This window comes from Vipera berus, assembly GCF_964194415.1.
Source record: "Vipera berus genome assembly, chromosome: 9".
NCBI lineage: Eukaryota > Metazoa > Chordata > Lepidosauria > Squamata > Viperidae > Vipera > Vipera berus.
The window spans coordinates 7,670,381-7,689,921 of NC_138212.1; the positions used below are offsets into that span (position 1 = coordinate 7,670,381).

At 47.0% G+C, this 19,541-nt stretch overlaps 1 protein-coding gene across 1 annotated transcript; it reads left to right on the forward strand.

The window, feature by feature from the left end:
* The first annotated feature begins 226 nt into the window (after positions 1-226).
* On the forward strand, positions 227-17,656 carry HAUS5 (HAUS augmin like complex subunit 5). The gene is made up of 19 exons (XM_081334909.1): positions 227-393; positions 1,085-1,147; positions 2,024-2,056; positions 3,406-3,430; positions 3,852-3,984; positions 4,188-4,341; positions 5,121-5,199; positions 6,742-6,821; positions 6,961-7,018; positions 8,453-8,580; positions 10,054-10,132; positions 10,315-10,460; positions 11,469-11,631; positions 12,343-12,423; positions 12,792-12,937; positions 13,766-13,880; positions 15,179-15,317; positions 17,098-17,230; positions 17,336-17,656. Exons 1-19 carry the CDS (start codon positions 257-259, stop codon positions 17,457-17,459), a joined length of 2,016 nt encoding a protein of 671 aa, XP_081191035.1. The 5' UTR covers positions 227-256; the 3' UTR covers positions 17,460-17,656.
* The last annotated feature ends 1,885 nt before the right edge of the window (positions 17,657-19,541 follow it).

Below are 19,541 nucleotides of genomic sequence, written 5' to 3' on the forward strand. Positions count from 1 at the left end.
TCTTGGACCACAACTCCCATCGCCCCCCGCGGAAATAGCCAGGGCTCGTGGTAGCTGTAGTCCATCCCCTCTTGGGTCTTCAGCCCTAGCGGGTAACCACAAACTACACTTCCCATACGGCATCGCGAAGGGCGTCGCTCGCCCAGCAGAAAATTCCTCAGAAAAACCGCGCGCGGGCGAACCACATTTCCCAGCGTGCTCTGCGGGGGGCGGAGTCTGCCTCGAACGGCGCCGTAGTTTGAGACGGAGGCGGGCGATGGCGGCCGGCAAAAGGGGCGCGGGGCGCGGGGCGGCGCAGACAGGGGCATCGCTGGCCGAGGACCTCAGGCGCTGGGCGGCGGAAGAGATGAAGCTTCCTCCGGGCAAAGTTCCCTCCCAGAAGGCCGCACGCAGGTGGGTGAACGTGGGTGAAAAGGGGCGAGAGTATTTCTGAGCATCTGCAAAGTGCTCTCCCAGTCTGCTGGGTGTAGTGAGAATAAACCTGTCGAGCACGGTGAGCCCTGCAGATTAGACTGGAGGGGGTGGATCGCTCCTCTCCTACCCTGGGTTCCCTTGCATCTTAACATGGTTCCTGAATTATTATTTTTAATAATAAATTTAATTGACGCTCAACCGCAGATGAAGAATGAATGGGTTATGTATAGGCAGCATATAGAATAGAATATCTTTATTGTCATTGTGTATCTCACAGCGAAATAAAGTGCTGTCCACAGTGCACACTACACACAAGTAAAATCCGCAAGTAAAAACACACATTATATACACACATTCTTCACATTCTATTCACCATTGTGCTGCCCCTCATATTGCACTTCAATGCTGCACTATACAGTAGTATTTAATATGGCTACAGCTCTGGGATAAAAACTTATATTTCAGTCTATTTATCTTTGTTTTCATTATCCTGTACCTTGTGCCAGATGGTAATAGTTCAAAAAAAAAGTATGTTTTAGGATAGGATTGTAGGTTCTAATAATTTGGACTTCCTGTCTGGAAATATTTTGACAAGTATGCGAAATTGTATGATACAATTACCAACATCATGGATTTTTACTTCTTCCTCTCTCTCATTCTTCACCCTCAGAATGTGCTCAGGTCAGTGTGCTGACATCTGGAAGTATATCATCCGCCACATTCATCATCAGAGGTAGGAATAGCAAGATGGAGATCAGATAGTCAGAATTTTCCTTGGGGCTTCTACCTTTGTTTGGTCTGTGACCTTTGAAGGGTTTAAAATTCTAGATTTGAAGTACAGAACTGTGCAAAGGATTTGGACTACAGATCAAGGAGTAGAGGAATTTCTTCCAGCATACACAGCTATAGATTTTTGTTTGGCATCTTATCTGGCATTCATTGCTAACAGTCTCGAAAGAAAATGGGCAGCTTTCAAAAAGAGGCTCTATTCTCTGAGTTAAGAAAATAGAAATTTTGTATTTGTACAATACTCAGTACCCAAATGAAATGGCTTAGATAATGGCCTGGTTCGTGTAACATTGTAAGATTGTGGCTGTGTTTCCTTTAAGTAGATGAACCACAAATTGAGTATTAGCATGGTCTAGCCGGCTATGAGGGACGCGGTGGTTCAGTGGATTAGGACGCTGAGCTTGTCGATCAGAAGGTCGGCAGTTTGGCAGGTCGAATCCCGAGTGCCGTGTAACAGAGTGAGCGCCTGTTACTCGTCCCAGCTTCTGCCAACCTAGCAGTTCGAAAGCATGTAAAAATGCAAGTAGAAAAATAGGGACCGCTACGGTGGGAAGGTAACAGCGTCCCTAGAGTCAGAAACGACTAGCACGCATGTGCGGGGGAACCTTTACCTTTAACCGGCTATGTAAACCCAACCACAGTGTTATTCTTCCCTTTGTTTTACAAGTATATAGATAGCACTCCAGCACAACATTCTTTGCGATGTTTTGCAGCAGGGCTTAATTCTGTTGTTTTGAGCCACGTTATTCTGCGCCTTAAGCACATTTTTCAGAATGAATCCTGTGCCCTGTTAAACGCTTTCATCTTGCTTATATTGCAGGACTGTAAAGAAGATCCGTGGGAACATACTGTGGTATCCTTTTCTTAACATCTTCTCTCTAGAGCCCAGTTTTCTTCTTTCTGTCCCATAATGGGCTTGAGAGATTAACCCTGAAACACTCAACTATCATGAATACTTTTCACCCAATGCCTCCTATTGGTTGGAGCAAAACAATGAAAACTATTGCAATAATAATATAGTCTTAAAGCACCTCAGTTCTTTAAATCTACTGCCAATAGTGGAAAGAGAAAGAGATTTAAAAGGCTAGCTCTAATCACACAGTTTTGCTGGAACACTGACTAACCCAGTGCTTCTCAGTCTTGCCAACTTGGAAGATGTGTGGATTTCAACTCCCAGAATTCCTCAGCCAGCTGAGCAAAAGTCAAAAGTCCACACATTTTCAGGTTGCCAAGCTTGAAAAACACTAGCCAATGCCACGCTTCTCTGATATATGGGACGTGGCAATCACCCAAGGGCTCCCCCTTCATAAGATGCGAGTCCTCCCTTGCCGGCTAAAATTAACACCTAATAAAGCTGTTTCTTGTCCTGTGGTCGAACAGGGATTGTGATCTTGGAATCTGTTGAACTTCTGGGAAGAGTCTAGGATTTTGCTTTGTATACATTCTAGGGCCAAAGGGCAAAATCGGTGCAGAGTAAGCGATTGAAATATGAGAGCGTTGTTCAATATTCTACACAGATTAATACTTGCAGATGGAACAATACATTAAGTTTATTCAGGGGGAAAAATTGGCAATCAAAAGTTGTAAAGGGTGTAGGGCAGGGGTAGGCAACCTTGGCTCTTTTAGGACTCGTGGACTTCAACTCCCAGAATTCCTGAGCCAGCCACGCTGAGGGGAAAGGGAGAAGTTTCCATGCTGAGCCATGCTGGCTCAGGAATTCTGGGAGTTGAAGTCCACGAGTCATAAAAGAGCCACGTTTGCCTATCCCTGGTGTAGGGAATGGCTTTGAAAAAAAATCAGAGAAGAGGAGCTTGAGCCCAGGCCAAGAAAATAACTTGAGAAGATTTTCAGAGAACCCTTCCCTATTTCACGTAAAGATAAAGTGGGGTGGGGGAGGACATTCAGACTTGCCAGATTCTTTTCCTAGAGCTGTCCCAATAAGAATAGTCCTAACCAATATGGCGCTGGTCTACATTTATTGAGCTGACAAGTGTGCACCAAGGGAAATTTTGCCATGTTTCAAAGATGTCAACCATAATACAGAGCCTTTCTGCTGCCGCACAGTTTTCTCCCTCTGATCAGCTGCTCCCTTTCAAAAGGAAAACGTGCTGGTTTTTTATAACCTTACACAAGGCCTTGCCCAAAGGAATTCCAAACAAGTTGAAGATTTGTATCCTTGATCCTATTTTTTTTGTTATCTAGGTATCAGCAGATGGAAAAAGGTGAGGTGAGTGAGAACAAAAGGAAGCAAAACATTTGCTTTGCCTCCAAAGGTTTGGGCCTGTAGGTGGGGGAGTGTGGCTCGCCTAATGTTAGACTACTACGTCTTCCATCAACCTTGACCTGGTGGCCAATGGAATCCAGCAATAGCAGGAAAATCACGGGCGTGGCTTCCACCACTTGGAAAGGTCCATGCTTGAAACTGTTGGCAGTTAGTGCAAAGAGGTGTGAGTGACCTGGGCTGTTTTCTGCGACAAGTTCTGCAAGGACTTTTTTGGTCTTCCAAAGGACGAGCTTCCAGCTGTGGAACCTTTTTAAAGAAGGAGTGGGAGGGATCGTTCTGTGACTCTGCTCAAATAGGAAGCAAGAACTAAAAGATGGGGAGCTGGCCTTCTTGGTAACGTTAACAGATTCATCTTTCTTCTCAGGGCAAGCCCAGCGACTCTGAATCAGACAAAGAACGCCGCAAGCATCTAACTCAGGCCATTTCTCGCTTGAAGGAAGAAATACAGCAGGTGGACCTTCAGATTGAATTGGCACAGCGCGAGCTTGTAGCCAGTGGTGAGTTGAGAGCAAGCCGCGGAAACATTTGGATTCCGCTGTGAACTCCTCGGAGGACTGTTGAGCTGGGTTTATAAGCCCCCTTGGCTGACTCACCGCATCCAAGTACACACCAAACAGAACAAGCTGAGCCTCTGTGGCAGGTTCAGCTGCGCACATTTGCACACCCTGATTTGCAACTCTTGTTCTCCTTGGGCATCTAGAGGTCAGCCTGGAAACGACTCGGGAAAAGATCCGGGATGCCAAGCAACGCAGTTTGCTCCTAAAGGCCTACTCCACACGGGTCACAGCAGAACGCCAACAATTGAACAAGAAAGCTGCACAAGTCAAGGGACGTTTGGAGCAGTTGGAAGAAAAGTATGGACTCAGTTTCTAGGTCCCTTTACCACCTCGGCAAGAGGGGATCTGGCAGCCTCCTAGTTGTTGGAGGAAGAAGGGGTGATTTGCGGTCACATGTATTCAACTATGGCTTGATTAACCATGGATTAGCGAGTGGACGCAATATGCTGGATTCAGGCGATATGCTAAGGCAGACTTCCCTAGGTGGCGATTTCCAGAAGTGTGGAATCCTAGAATGATGAAGGAATGATGGGCATAGAAGTCCACATTTCTGGAATTTGCTAAACCGGTGCACAACCTGCTATGTCAGGCATGTCAAACACAAGGCCCAGGGGCCAGATCCGGCCCGCGAAGTGGTTTCATGTGGCCCGCGAAGCCATCCTGGAAACAGTGAGGGAACGGCCCCCACTGCCTTGGCCCTGGCCCAGAGACCCTCCTGCCAGAGACCCTCAAATCTGTCCCACTCCTGCCCAGGCCCCCATAGACACCCTTGATGCGAACGATGTAGAGCTGGCCACGCCCACCCAGTAGGCCATACGCACTCTAGCCACGCCCACCCAGTAGGCCACACCCACCCAGGCCATACCCACCCGGCCCCCTGAGGGCAACCGCAATGCTGATGCGGCCCTCAATGAAATTGAGTTTGATACCCCTGTGCTATGTTATGAATTGACGCAATGTGTGTGTGTGACCCAAGCCGATCTCTCTTCAGCCAGCTAGCCTGGAGAAGAAACTCGGTGCCATTCAAGTGTGGAAAGCAGATGTCCAGCTCAAACTCTCTCGTGGATTTCTTTCAGGAAAGCCAAGATGGCCACCGTGTGTTTTGGTGACAAACACCCAGAGTCTCGGTTTCCCATCTTGGAGCCTGAAGTCCTGGTAAGGCCTGATGACTACTTTACAGGGTAAAACAGAGAGAGAGAGAAAAGGCTTTAAGTTGTACTTGGGATCCACAGTTATGGGAAGAAGTTCATTGATCGTTCCAAGTTACCATAGCACTACGTTAATGGTACTTGTGTCCAGTTAGGGCCATTGAAGCACCCCTGCACCAATATTTATAACCGCAGGGTATGCTTCAGCTGCCCCCCCCCCCACTTCCCAATCTCTGCCTTTTTTTTTTGACACCCTGCATTGTGCTGCCTTCTGCTTGCACCTGATCTTTGCTATCTTCCTCTGCAGGCTGCGCTCAGCCTGGCCCTTCACAAGGCCTCACCTAGGTTCAGGAGGAAGGCCTGGCACAGCCAGTAGGTGCCTGGCAGAGGCCTAGGCCAGGCACACCTCACAGCAGCAGGAGGAAGAAGAAGATGGCAGAGGTCAGCTGGGGGCAGCTAAATGCAGGGTGGCCAAAACGGCAGAGCTAGGCAGATGGGCGGAGTGGAGGCAAGCAAAGCAGGGCAGGAGAACCATGACGTCCTGGCCCAAGGACCACAGCCCAAACTAGCAGAACTGCTGTCACTAAGCAGCATAATCGCATGATGTTTTGCCTAACAACTGCGTCGTTTAGCGACAGAAATTCCACTCTCAGATAAGGTCATTGAGCAAGGACTACCTACACTTGGTTTTTAAGAGGCCCTTGAGAGATTGCATTCCAGGAAAAAGAAAAAAAAAAGCTAATATTTTAATTATCTTGGATTGGTTAAAATGTATTTGTTAAGATGACACACCCCACTATTCCTCATATTGCCTCTCTCCTGTCGTATTTTAGCGTTCTATGTACTTGCGATCGATATATTTTAATGGGAGAGAATCTGTGTAGCTCAAGAGTTGAACTGTGGAGTCCTTGGTGCTCTCTGAGCTGGGCTCTTCGCCCTGCAGACGTTTCATTACATCATCAGGCATTGATGATGTTATCTAGTCTGGTAATGAAATGTCTGCAAGCCTCATATCCCATTCTGATTCAATACTGCTTTTTAGCCTCCCCCCCCCCTTTTTTTTTTGGTCTTGTGTTTCCTTTTTTTTTTAATCCCATTTATATCCCGCCCTTCTCCGAAGGCTCAGGGCAGCTTACAATCTAAGAAGCACAAATCAATGTGCTTAGCAATAGCCTTCATTCTATGTATATGCCTGCTTGTTAGGGCTTTCGCCCCCCCCCCCCCAAAAAGCGGCATTTTTTCCAAAGTCAGCTTATTGCCCCCAACAATCTGGGTCCTCATTTTACCTACCTCGGAAGGATGGAAGGCTGAGTCAACCTTGAGCCTGGTGGGACTCGAACCTGCACTAATTGCAGGCAGCTGGTGTTACTTAAGGAGGCACTTTCCTTAACTATCCTATATAGTTTTGGATGTTTTGAATATGTGAATACCAGTTCTCTTGCGCCGGTTAACAACCGCAATAAAGTAAAGTATAAAAGAATGGAAAAGTGAAAGAGAACGGATTGTATAAAAGGTTCAGCTCAGGTTTTGTGCCTTTTTTTTCTCCTAGCGGGATGTCCAGGAAGGCTGCCAGCTGCGTTTCCAATTCCTGAAGACCCTTTTTGAAAACAGCATCTCTGGGAGCTCCCCGTAAGGGTCCTGCCTCTTACCTTTCTGCAATTTGCCCCTTTTGCTTGGGAACAAGACAGGTCTAATGTCATGTGGAAATAGCCACACACTAACTTTCTCTTTAAAAATTCTGATGTGTTTCTTTGGTTCTTCCCGGCAGAGGGGCGAACGACAAAGAGATGAATATTGCTTACCAATATTGGCTGAGCGTCGTGGAGGTAAGGCAGAATAGCATACCGGAGCAAGGGTGGGGAAGCTGATGCTTTACAGACATCGTTCCCAGGTCCCTCTGGTTGGGGCTGCTGGGAGCTGTAGTTCAGCCAGATAAAGAGAACCTAAAGCAGTGCAGTACAGCCTTGGTAAACAATTTTTTTTTTTTTTTTTGGCCTTGGAGGTGCTCTTTGTGCCTTCCTTAAGAACAGTAGAAGGCTTAACCTGACAATATCAAGGCTGCTAGATACAGCGGAGACGTTTGGATCTGTGCTTCTCAGAGGTGGCAACTTGAAAATGGGTGGACTTCAACTCCCAGAATTCAGGCTGGCGGGGGAATTCTTGGAGTTGGAAGTATCCTGAGTAACAAATACAAGATTAAAAAGCAACACAAGAAGAATACGTGATGATAAGCCACAATGGTATAATAATAGCCATCAATCTCTGCAGGGATCAAGGGGATTATTTGATCCTCCAGACCAAAGAATCCAGATTTTTAGCCCAGTCCACTCTGGGGTTTGCAGACGAGCCAGGGGTTGAATTTGATCTGTTGGTAACCCATACTTGTAAGGTCTGCTATACAAGAGATCCTCAACCCCCCCCAGGCCACAGTCCACTACTGGGCTGTGGGCTGTTCAGAACCAGGCCACGTGAGTAGTGGGCCAGCGTGTGCAGGTGTGCCAAGCTGCCGCTTGTATGGGCCAGTTCCCTTCCCCCCCACCACCCTGGGCTGCCAAGCCACAGAGTTTGGGGACTGCTGTGCTATACCATTCAGGTCTAGTTGTTCCCTTGATGTGTCAGTGTGAAAGGATGATTATGCTCACATGCCCTTACCATGCCAAGGATTTTTTACGTTCTGGTCACTCATCCTGGCTGCTGAAAACTTCTTCCACACCTTAGTTTTTCTTTTCTCGTTCATTTTAGGAGGCTGGTGGGGTGTCGTTGTTTCTTCCTCCCCACGTTTTAGCCATTTGTTCACTATACAGTACTTCTATAAGTCTTTGTACTCTAATGCTTTGCAATATACCAGGTTTCTAGACGTTTCGTGTATAAAACTCCCCCCTGGACATTGGATTATAGCAGCGTCTTACTTTGCATTCCGTTTGTTTTATTCCAGTGGAAATGGCGTCAAACGGCTTCTCCCTGCGGAGTCAGGGATGAAGCGATTGCCAGTCGAATTGGACAATGGTCACTCTGGATTGGCTTCTCGTATCTCCAAAAATTATCTTGGAAATTGGGAGAGAGGGGCATTGGGATTTGGGAAAAGACTGGATGATGCTGTGAGCCAGTCTGGAAGAATTTCAATATAAGAACCGTTCAAGCTTCTAAAGAACAGTGCTGAACTAGACAGATATGGCATGTTACTAGCTGTAGCAATGAAAGGCTTGGCATACAGGTTGGATCAAGGACAATCTCAGCTGTTGTTTTGCATCTTCCTACAGAGAGTTATTGGTACCCATCCTCCTGCCCTTGTCCTATCAGCTTTGGAGCACTTGGCCCTTCAGAACACAATGAAGCTGCAGGAGTTGACAGACAAGATCAACCTCCCCCAAGTTGTGGCTGCCCTCAAGTAGGTCCCATCTTTTGGCTAAGAAGGACTTGATGATGGTCCTTCCCAGGTAAAATTGAAGGTACCTCCAGAGCTAGCAAGAATATTCAGCACCCTCACGAAATTTGCCAGGATCGTAGCGCTTCTGAGTGCACAATTAACACCTTCTACTTTCGGCTAGTTAAATACATGCCGGTTGACTTAGGACCAGTCATATTTCCCAGAATGCATTGGAACTCTCCCAAAGCTCTAGGGAATTGTAGGAAGCATCTACATGTCACCAAGCCAGCCTCCACTCCTAAAAAGTATTGCTGCTAGGTAAACCTCACCCAACAGAAAAGTGTTTTTTAATTTTTTTGCTTTTCGGACCCCTTCCATTTTTAAAAATTATGGAAGACACACACACCCTCCAAAGAGCTTTGGCTTGTATAGGTTACATTTATTGATATTTGCCATATTAAAAAAATGAAAACTGGCACATTTGTGGAATGTGTATTTCCAGGTATAGAAATAACAGTATTAAACCCGCTAGATAAAAGATACAGTTTTAATGAAAAAACCCTCTATATTTTTAAACAAATATAATAAGGAGAAGAGTGATACTGTTTTAAATTTCTGCAAATAATTTCAATATCTGGCAAATAATTTTGATTTCACAGGCCCCTGAGAGGGTCTTGGGGGATCCCCTGGTGTTGTTCTGTTCCAGCCTACTACCCGCCTTGTTTGAATGTCAGGGACAACCCCTTTTATAGTCAACAGGCTGGAAAAACCCAACCAAATTTATTTACAAAGAAATCAAAAGTTCAAACAAGAGTTAAACAGGAATAACAGACCAGGACTCTAGCAGTAGATCTTCAAATGGTTGCCTTCAGCAACCAGCACCTCCCACATTTTCCCCTTTTATCAGCAGTCCCAAGGCATGGCTTCTCATTGCCTTCTCCTCCTCTCACCGAGTTGCCTCATTGTCTTTTCTCTGTTCTGTTCTGCTGGATTGCCTCCTGCTCCTAGCGTCCCTGAATAGATCCAGCTGTGAATCATCTATGTCCAATACCTTGTGCTCACACGGCTGAGTCTGATAAGGAACATGACGGGAGGGGCCAGGCTGAGAGTCCTGCAGTGCATCAGAGCCTCCCTCTGACACCAAAAGCTCTCCAAACCCCTTCTCCTCCTCCTCTTCAGAATCATCAGACTCAGCTGCTGGTATCACAGGCTGACGCTGAATCACAACAGGCGTTTCCCAGCCACACTTGGAGAAACGCTGTGATAGAGGATAAGGTTGGAGATCAGGAAGATTTGTATTTGAGTCCTAATCTTACTAGATATATGGGCCAGGCACATGCATCTCTAGTTACTTCTTTGTGAGTGTGTGGAAGCCTAGAGTTGCTGCAACAGTGAGATAGGTAGCAGATACGTATGTAATAAATACATAAAAATTGGCTCTGGGTTTTCCAGCAGCAGGTAAGACCTGTAAGCCCCGTTCTGCTCTCTTCCTAGGTTCCGTTACAACAGCACACACTTGCAAGATGTCTCGGATTCAGTGGACGAGCTGCCTTCCGTCCGGGTTCTTATTCAGGTGAAATAAATTGGATCTCAGAAGAGACTTTCCCAGCTTCTGTTTCTGCATGGAACATTCTGACTGGGGGCCGGTGGCGGTGGTGGTGGTGATGGTGGTCAATAGATTGAATTCGCCTGGTGGGTTTCCTGTGCACCGTATAAGGAAAAAATACCTTTTTTCTTGGACTCTGCCTGGGACAGGAGGGCTGGAGCAAATGTGAGATGCTCTGCGTGCAGCAGATTCCCCTGCATGCGGTGGAGAAAGACTTGCTGGCACGCCTTGAAGCCCTCGTGAAGGAAATGCACAGTTTCCTGTCTGACGGATCAGAGCACTCCATCCTGGCCAGGTAAGTCTTTCCAGATGTGCTTCAGACGAGGGAACGATGACTGGGTAAGGGTAGTTTTCGGCTGGCCGGCCAGGTCCACAGGGAATCCTCAACCTGTTCGTTTAGCAACCCTTTGAAGCTACAACACCAGTCCTCATGCTTACGACCATTGCAACATCCCCGTCATCACATGATCAAAAGTTGGGCTTTTGGGAACTGCCATGCATTTACCACTGTTGCAGCACCCTGGGGTTAGCCGATTGCCCTTTGTGGCCATCCCAGTCTGCTCCCAACAAGTAAAATCAACGAGGGAAGCCAGATTTGCTTAATTAAGGCCCTCAATTCGAAATTGGATTTGCTTGATTAATCAAATGAAGACTTGCTTGATTGTTAAGTGTGATTCACTTAACAGTTGGCAGTGGTTTGCTTAGCAACCAGGGGCGAAAAAAGATCATAAAAAATCGGGCGACCTTGCTTAGCAACGGAAAATCCGGTCCCAAATGTGGCCGTAAGTCCAAGGATCGCCTGTACTGTAATTCCCAAATGTTTACTGTAACAACCAGATCTGCAGGTTAGGCCAGCGGTCCCCAACCTTTCCAGCTTGGCGGCCCGGCTTGGGGAGAGGCATTGGAGTGGCAGGCACCCGCATGTGCACACAGCTCCATTGGTGCGAGGGCAGTGTACGTGCCATCCACTCACATGAATGGAGCTTTGCGCGCGAGTGAAGAGTGCTTACAATCACACACAAAGGTCCACTCGTGCGAGCGGCAAGCACTTGAGCTAGGATGTGAAGCTCCACTCGCACGAGCAGAGGGCACTTGTGAATAGAGCTTCACACGTGAGTGGAAGTGCCCTCCGCTCGTGCAAGCGAAGTTTTGCGCATGCGCATTTGCCCATTTCTCCCGCGGCCCAGTCTCAAACAGGCTGCGGCCCAGTGGTTTCGAACCGGTAGTTTCGAACCCCCGCAATCCAGAGATTGGGGACCCCCCCCCAGTTAGGCTGACTCAGTCCCTTCCCCTTGCAATCCAGAGCGGCCTTTGAGATGGAGCTCCGTGCAGTGAGGCTGCGAGGATACAGGGATGGGCTCCTGCTGGGCTGTCAGGAACTGGAAGAAGTGGTGAAGGCCCGGTACGCAGAACTGCAGAACTTGCAGGCGAAACGCCAGCGCATTTTGGACTTCCGCCATTTGGTGGTAGGTATGCCACGTAGCAGAGTGAGCGCCTGTTACTCGTCCCAGCTTCTGCCAACCTAGCAGTTGTAAAGCACGTAAAAATGCAAGTAGAAAAATAGGGACCACTCCAGTGGGAAGGTAACAGCGTTCCGTGCGCCTTTGGCATCCAGTCATGCCGGCCACATGACCACGGAGACGTCCTCGGACAAGCGCTGGCTCTTCGGCTTTGAAACAGAGATGAGCACCGGCCCCTAGAGTCGGAAATGACTAGCACGCGTGTGCGTGGGAACCTTTACCTTTTATGCAGCAGGAAGAGAAAGGATTGGGAGGAAAGAGGGCAGGCTTTTTAGTTCAGGAAACTGGTAGGCACAGTCCAAGGTCAGCAGTTCTTTTATTTTGTGGTTTTCTATTATTTTGTCCCGGGCAAACATTTACTTTTTTTTTTTTTTTTTTTTTTTTTTTTGAGAAAAAAATGACATTTTTAGCACTGAAAACAATTTTTTTTCCAAACATTTTAAGTAGGTGGACTCATAAAAATTAACATCTTGCAAGGTTAGGCCTTGTTTTGAAAACAATTTTAACTTTTAAGAATGCCTGTGTAATTGAAAATACTTTGAAAAAAGATAAAAACTCCTTCGAGTCAAACTCCTGGTATTGAGGGAAGGGAGAATGTGATAAGTTTGTTGAGGGACTTTCATCCTGTGGGTCTACTTCTCTGCTTTCCTCCCACAGAATGAGAAACAACAACATATTCGGGCCCTTATCAAAGGCACTTCGTTTATCAAATCCCAGCTTCGCAAGGACCAGGCTGAGGTGAGATTGCCATTCAGCCCATCTGCCAGAGGCCTTTGCTCATCACCTGCTTGACCCCTTTAAGATTTGAGGTGTTAAGATTTCAAGCCTTCAGCATACAGATTTAGACCAGGGTTTCCTAGCCTGGGCGACTTTAAGATGCGTAGACTTCAACTCCCAGAATTCACGGCTGGCTGGAGAATTCTGGGAGTTGAAATCCACGCGTCTTAAAAGTTGCCACGGTTGGGAAAACCCTGGATGACAAACCTCTGTTCTGAAGCCGTAGCACTTTCTAGAAAACCGTGGGATTACTGGCAAGCTGCCTCCCTGAAAATTATCTCTGTGCTTATTCGGCACCCAGTTGACTTACGGTTGTGCTTCTCCTTCAGATCCAGGATTTCATACAGAAAAAACTGCTGCCTCAGACTCAACAGGTGCAGCTGGAGACCCAGCAGCTTCACGACAGGATAAGCCGGGAGGTCCAGCATTTCAAAACCATTGCCTTGCCTTGTCTGCTGACTCGCCAGATAGCTGGGTGAGTCATCTCCTGGCATCTCCATGTGGCTGGGTGTAACTCTGTTGGGTGGGGGGCAGGAGGGTGAATGTTTGGAGTCCTTTTCCAGAGACTTTCCTTCCAAAGCTCGAAAGAGCTCTCTTGTTACTACCCTTTTTCCCCCTTTGAGAAATAAATCAGCTGGGAGAAATGGCTTGAGGGAGGTTAAAAAGAGCCTTGGTGGAGCAGTGGGCTAATGCCTCCCTAAGTAACACCAGCTGCCTGCAATTAGTGCAGGTTCGAGTTCCACCAGGTTCAAGGTTGACTCAGCCTTCCATCCTTTCGAGGTAGGTAAAATGAGGACCCAGATTGTTGGGGGCAATTAAGCTGACTTTGTAATAATGACACTTGGGGCCCCCGAAAACCCTAATAAGCAGGCATAGTACATAGAATGAAGGCTATTGCTAAGCACATTGATTTGTGCTTCTTAGATTGTAAGCCACCCTAAGTCTTCGGAGAAGGGCGGGATATAAATGGGATTAAAAATAAAAAAATTAAATAAAGATGGTCTTCCAGTAAAAGCAATAAAATCCCGTTTCTCTTCTCCTGAGGGTCATTTCCTACAAATGAGTTTTACTGAAAGGTGTTTTTTTTTTTACCTTTCCCGGCACTTGTCTTTCCTTGATGCAAAATTCAGGAGTGTTTTTGGCCCCAGATTTTTTTTTTTTTTTTGTATATAAAGAAAATAGACTTGATTTTCTTTTTTAAGCACGGAGGATTGGCATGCCTTAATGATGGTCGATGGGATGTAGGTCCAGTTGCAGGTGGGGGGAAAAAAAAACAAACCCTCTTTCTGCCATTGTCTTCCAGGTCTCAAGACATCCCAGCCCACCAACTTTCTATCCATTGCTTAAGCCGGACAGCACCGTCCGAAAATCGGGCCTTTCTTAACGTATGCAATGGAATTAGCTTTCCCCTTTATAAGGTATGGTATGCCTCTGTGGTGTGATTTGCTGAATTCATTTAAGATGAGTCGGGTGAAATTTGTTTGGATTGTTTTATAGACTGTTCACCCTCCCTTCCATTTTTCCAGCTTAATCGTAATCATTGAGGAATGGAGGCAAACTTTAAGGGTGGGGGGAATAAAGCGGAAGCAAAAACCGCACTTGTTCTATGGAGTGCAAAGGGCGAACGTATCAAACGAAAATCTGATCGATGTACATTTCATTCAGCGCTGCTAATAAAATGGTGTCTTGTAGTCATTTTTCCATTTAGGCATCCTGAAAACTACTAAGCTGATTTTAGAGGAGCCCCAGGGCCATATCTACAGCTTTGGAGAACCATTTGCAGCCATGTAGTGGTTCCTGGCAAAAAAAACACCCATTGGGGAAAATTGGATTTGATTAACTGCCACAAAAATTGTAAAATAGGTCGGACTCAACTTACAATGGAAACTCCAGTCCCAATTGTGTGCATCAGGGGTCCCTGGGTTGCGGCCCACCACTGGGCCTTGAGCTGTTTGGAACCGGGTTGCGCAAGTGGCAGGCAAGTGTGCACGCACTCATCCCCACTTACGTGAGCAGCGTGTGAGTGCGTGTGCACATGCTCCTTTTGTGTGAGCACCATGCGTGTGTGCTTGCCGCTCACACAAATGGAGCTACATGCGTGTGCCCACTGCTCGCGCAGACCCATCTCCTCTCCCGACCCCCATCTCCCCCCCTCCCCCGCGGGAAAGGTTGGGGAACTCTGGTATACATAAGTCAAGGTCTACCTGTATAATGTTCACTCAGTATTCAGCTTGCTCTGAACTGCAGTTACAAAGTCTTTTCTGTAATGCTATCGCCCTACTAGAAGCCTACGGTGTTGCATTGATTTCTTCTTTTTTGTTTTTATAAGTGGAGAACGTTGCATCTGCCTTTTATGAGTTGTGTTCCACTTGAGGCTGGTCTGGAATTCCTCTTCACGTTCCTGTGATCCACGCAATCTCATATATATGAGCCGTGGTGGCACAGGGGTTAGAGTGCAGTACTGCAGGCTACTTCTGCTGACTGCCGGCTGCCAGCAGTTCAGCGGTTCGAGTCTCACCAGCTGAAGGTTGACTCAGCCTTCCATCCTTCTGAGGTCGATAAAATGAGGGCCCAGATTGTTGGGGGCCATAATAGGCTGACTCTGTAAACCGCTTAGAGAGGGCTGTAAAGCAGTATGAAGCTGTAAAGCAGTATGTAAGTCTAAGTGCTATTGCTATATGGTATCTGTATCTCTGCTTTCTTAATCTCCCTTTAGGCTCCTGAACAGCTCCTTCTCCATACGGTGGAGCTGAAGAAGATGCTTGCTTACCTGCATGCCCAGTTGGGCTCCAAACAAAGAGCTTTGGGAAACTTGCAGCACCAGCTGGATAGTGCCCCAGAGCCTGATGTACCATGTATGGAAACTTCTCCCAATTATTATTATTATTGCTGCTTCTTCTTTCTGACCTTGTGCTTTAGTTAAAGTTTTCAAAAACAGAGGTCATATCCTGCTCCAGAATTCCAATCCCCTCTTCCTGTCCCAGTTTGTAAGCAAAAGGGAGACACTACCCCATCCTTATCCCACAAATCTAAAAGCCACACTGAAGGGTGAACGTTTGATAATATTTCTCCACGCATTGTACGCTCGCCGCATCCCCATTTGGGGTTGTTTTTCATTACATGGCAAGTCACAATGTGTCCTGCCCTGAACAGGACAATGAACCTTTTAGCTCCAGCTCCGATTTCAGGGATGGAACTTCCTTGATAGCACCTCTGATTCTATGGCACCCCCCAAATGAAATGCATTGTTTTGGATCATGTGAAAAGGGCCTTTAAGGCTGGTGGGGTCCTTGGATGTTCTCTGAGCTCAGTGGTTTTCTTGCAAAGGTTTCATGCATGCTAGCAGCGGTAATGTGACCAAGATCGGTAACGAAACGTCTGCAAGAAAACGACCAAGCTCAGAGAGCGCCAAGGACCCCACGGTTCAACCCTGAGCTACAAATATTCACTTCCCTCGGTACCTTTTCGGGTTTTTTAATGTCATTTATCATTGATATTGAAGTCAAGTTGAGATGGATTTTATGCTGCTGGCTTAATGGAATGTGTTTTATTTCCTATTCTTTTTGTTCCGTGGTCCTCACTTATTTATCTTCCAAGCCACGCCGATTCTATTCTTCCTTCTAAGCTTAGGGTGAAAATAAGTGGAGAGCCAATCTAGGTATTGTGGTTAAGGCATCAGGCTAGAAACAGAAAACTTGTGCCTTCTAGTCCCGCCTTAGGCACAAAGCCAGCACGGTGATTTTGGACCAGTCACTCTCCCTCAGCTCTAGGAAGAAGGCAATGGTATACCACTTCGGAAAAATCTCGCCTAGAAAATTACAGGGACTAGAATCAGGGGTAGGCAACCTTGGCTCTTTTAGGACTCGTGGACTTCAACTCCCAGAATTCCTGAGCCAGCATGGCTCAGCTTGGAAACCTCTCTCCCCTCAGCGTGGCTGGCTCAGGAATTCTGGGAGTTGAAGTCCGCGAGTCCTAAAAGACCCAGTGTTGCCTATCCCTGACTTTGCTTGTCAGAAGGTTGCAAAAGGGGATCAGGTGAGCCCCTGGGGATGCTGCAATGGTCATTAGTGTGAAAAACGGTCACAAGTCACTTTTCCAAATGAACTGTTGTAAGTCAAGGGCTACCTATAGTAGTAGCGATTCCCCTCACATTCTATTTCACTGCTGCCTGTATAAGAGGGTGAGAGACAGGTACCTTGGCCTACACACTAAACCAAGGGTAGGCAACCTTGGCTTTTTTAGGACTCGTGGACTTCAACTCCCAGAATCCCTGAGCCAGCATGGCTCAGCTTGGAAACCTCTCCCTTTCCCCTCAGCATGGCTGGCTCAGGAATTCTGGGAGTTGAAGTCCACAAGTCATAAAGCGGCCTAGGCCAGGAGTAGGCAACCTTGGCTCTTTTATGACTCGTGGACTTCAGCTCCCAGAATTCCTGAGCCAGCATGGCTCAGCTTGGAAATCTCTCCCTTTCCCCTCAGCATGGCTGGCTCAGGAATTCTGGGAGTTGAAGTCCACGAGTCCTTAAAAGAGCCAAGGCTGCCTACCCCTGGACTAGATCCAGGAAGTCTCCAAGAATTGGACACGCTCGAATTGGAAGGAAAAATGACAGCTAAGCTGTTTTTCTTCTCTGTCCCCAGCCTTGGTGCGAGAAGTGCAGTCCCACGACCAGAAACAAGCCTTTGAGTTGCTGCCTCGCATCCAGTGCCTGATGGATCAGTGCCGGGCTCGCGTCGAGCGTTGGCCTGAGATCCAAGCTACTCTGGATGCCTGGTGAGTGAAGGGACCCTAGCAGGTATTACAGGGCCTGATATCAAAGAGAGGAGGGGGGCGGGTTTGCCACATTTATGCATCTTTTTCTGTTCCCTCTCTGTCTAGGTGGGAACAGCCAGGACAGTTTGTTCTACCGCACGAGCGCCGGCACGGCTTCACCTTGCAACAGTGGCTGGAGCGTTGGACCTTGGCTGCCAAGAACCTGCAGCAACGGCAGATGTGGCTTTGAAAAGCAGCCCAAAGCCCTCCTGAAGACAGAGCAGTTGCGCCTGTGCTTCCATCCAGCTGCTAAAAGGCGGCTCTTAATTTCATTCAAGGGAGTAAGCAGTTTTCAGCACCTCTCCTCCCGGGGGAGGAAGTGATGTTGAAGGTACATCTCAACAAGTAGCACCTATGTATTTTCTAACTATTTGAAATAAAATATTAAGTGTATCCTCGCTTCACCTTTTTCTTTCCGTAACGGCTAAGAGAAACGTCATGCTTAACTTTCTTCCTTGTCGTTAGACCTAGCTTTTTTCACGCTTTCCTTGGTGAAGAGGGAAACTTCGAACTGGTTTCTTAGCTTTTTTTTTCCCCTTCCCCACAAAAGAGCTGCTTCCCCTGAATTTCCTAAATGTATCGTCCTTCATGCAAGGAGCATTCCGTAAAATGGAAGGCTCGTTCTGTTGCTGAACTCCGAGAACATTTCAACCGTCACCAGTCTTGACGTGTTTTGATGTAGCAAGGAGACATGCTCATCGTTTCACTCATGCAGGACTGTAAGCCAATGCCACAGCCTTGTGTAGAACTGTGCTGTATGCTGATGCATTCTTTCGAAACAGGCTGCTTCTATAACGATGCTGGGACATGATGCTCCCTCACATTCCCTTTGAGCTGCCTCTCCCAGCGTTTCTTCACCCTTGGACATTCTGGAAGGAAGTGCGGTTTTGCCATCTCTGGGGGATGACTAATTTCCGACAGGTAGACCTTGATGAACAACAACCGGTCACTTAGTGACTGTTTAAAGTTATGCTGAACACACACACATACACACACACCCCAAAAAGGTACTGACCTCTGGTTCTGGAGTCCCAACAGCAGCACACTCACCCTGTGATCACTTGGCAACCAGCTTGCTTTTGCGGCTGGTTGCAGCATTCCCCCAGTCACGTGATGTGATTGACAGTGTTTACCCATAGAATGCATCAACCGCTTTAACAACCAACCACAAAAAAAAAAAGGTCTTAAATCGGGTCAGCCATATGGGTGCCTCGAGTTACAACCATTATAACTTAACAGAAATTCCAGGCTCTCTTATGGCTGTAAGTCAAGGGCCACTTGTACATGTGAGATTGTAAAGCTGGCTCAGATTGTGACTGCAGCTCTTAAGAAGCCTGGGAGAATGGACTACATACAACACAAAACTGGGGCTCCTTCTGAATCCATAAAAGCTTACGATTCGTCCCTTTGCTCAATCCATTAATTAATCCATGATAGTGTTCCAGTATCTCAGGGGCTGCCACAAAGAAGAGGGAGTCAAGCTATTCTCCAAAGCACCCGAAGGCAGGACAGGAAGCAATGGATGGAAACTAACCAAGGAGAGAAGCAACCTGGAACTAAGGAGAAATTTCCTGACAGAACAATTAATCCGTGGAACAACCTGCCTCCAGAAGCTGTGAATGTTTTTAAGAAGAGACTGGACAGCCATTTGAAATGGTAAAGGGTTTCCTGCTTGAGCAGGGGGTTGGACTAGATGACCTCCAAGGTCCCTTCCAACTTTACTATTATGATTATGATTAAACGAGTGGCACAAAAGCAAACCTTTTTGAATTTGGTTGGACATAAGGTACTATATAAAAACGTGGGTTTTTTATAGTTTATTTCAGGACTCAGATGCCAACTTTAAGAATGAACGAAGTTTACAATCCGTACAGCAAAACAAAAGTCTACATTTTCCAACCACCACGAAGTTTCCTGATTGAGATCAATATAATTTTGCCCTCTTTAACAGCGGCGACTGTTTAAAGAGCCAGCTCATCGTCTTCCTTATGAAGACACAGATTGACGCAGATACTTAAGACCTGCTTAAAAAGCAATTGGCAAGGGGGCCATTTCCCCCACCCCCACTCCCCAAAAGGATTTGGAAGGCATTGAAGCCACCATGGAGAACCTCTTTTCTATTATGAGAGGCAGAACCCTGTTTTATATGGTTTAATAATGGCTAAAGGAGGAGGGGATGTGTGTGTGTGTGAGAGAGAGAGAGAGAGAGGGAGAGCGGATAGCCTCAAGAATGGCCGTCCTCCAAAACGTCTGTGAAAATCGAGATATTTAA

Excerpts from the sequence above, each read along its gene's own strand:
- HAUS5 (XM_081334909.1), top strand. The coding sequence starts at position 257 with ATGGCGGCCGGCAAAAGGGGCGCGGGGCGCGGGGCGGCGCAGACAGGG. Across the intron at positions 10,461-11,468 it reads GAGCACTCCATCCTGGCCAG|AGCGGCCTTTGAGATGGAGC; the intron begins GTAAGTCTTTCC and ends CTTGCAATCCAG. Across the intron at positions 15,318-17,097 it reads CCCAGAGCCTGATGTACCAT|CCTTGGTGCGAGAAGTGCAG; the intron begins GTATGGAAACTT and ends CTCTGTCCCCAG.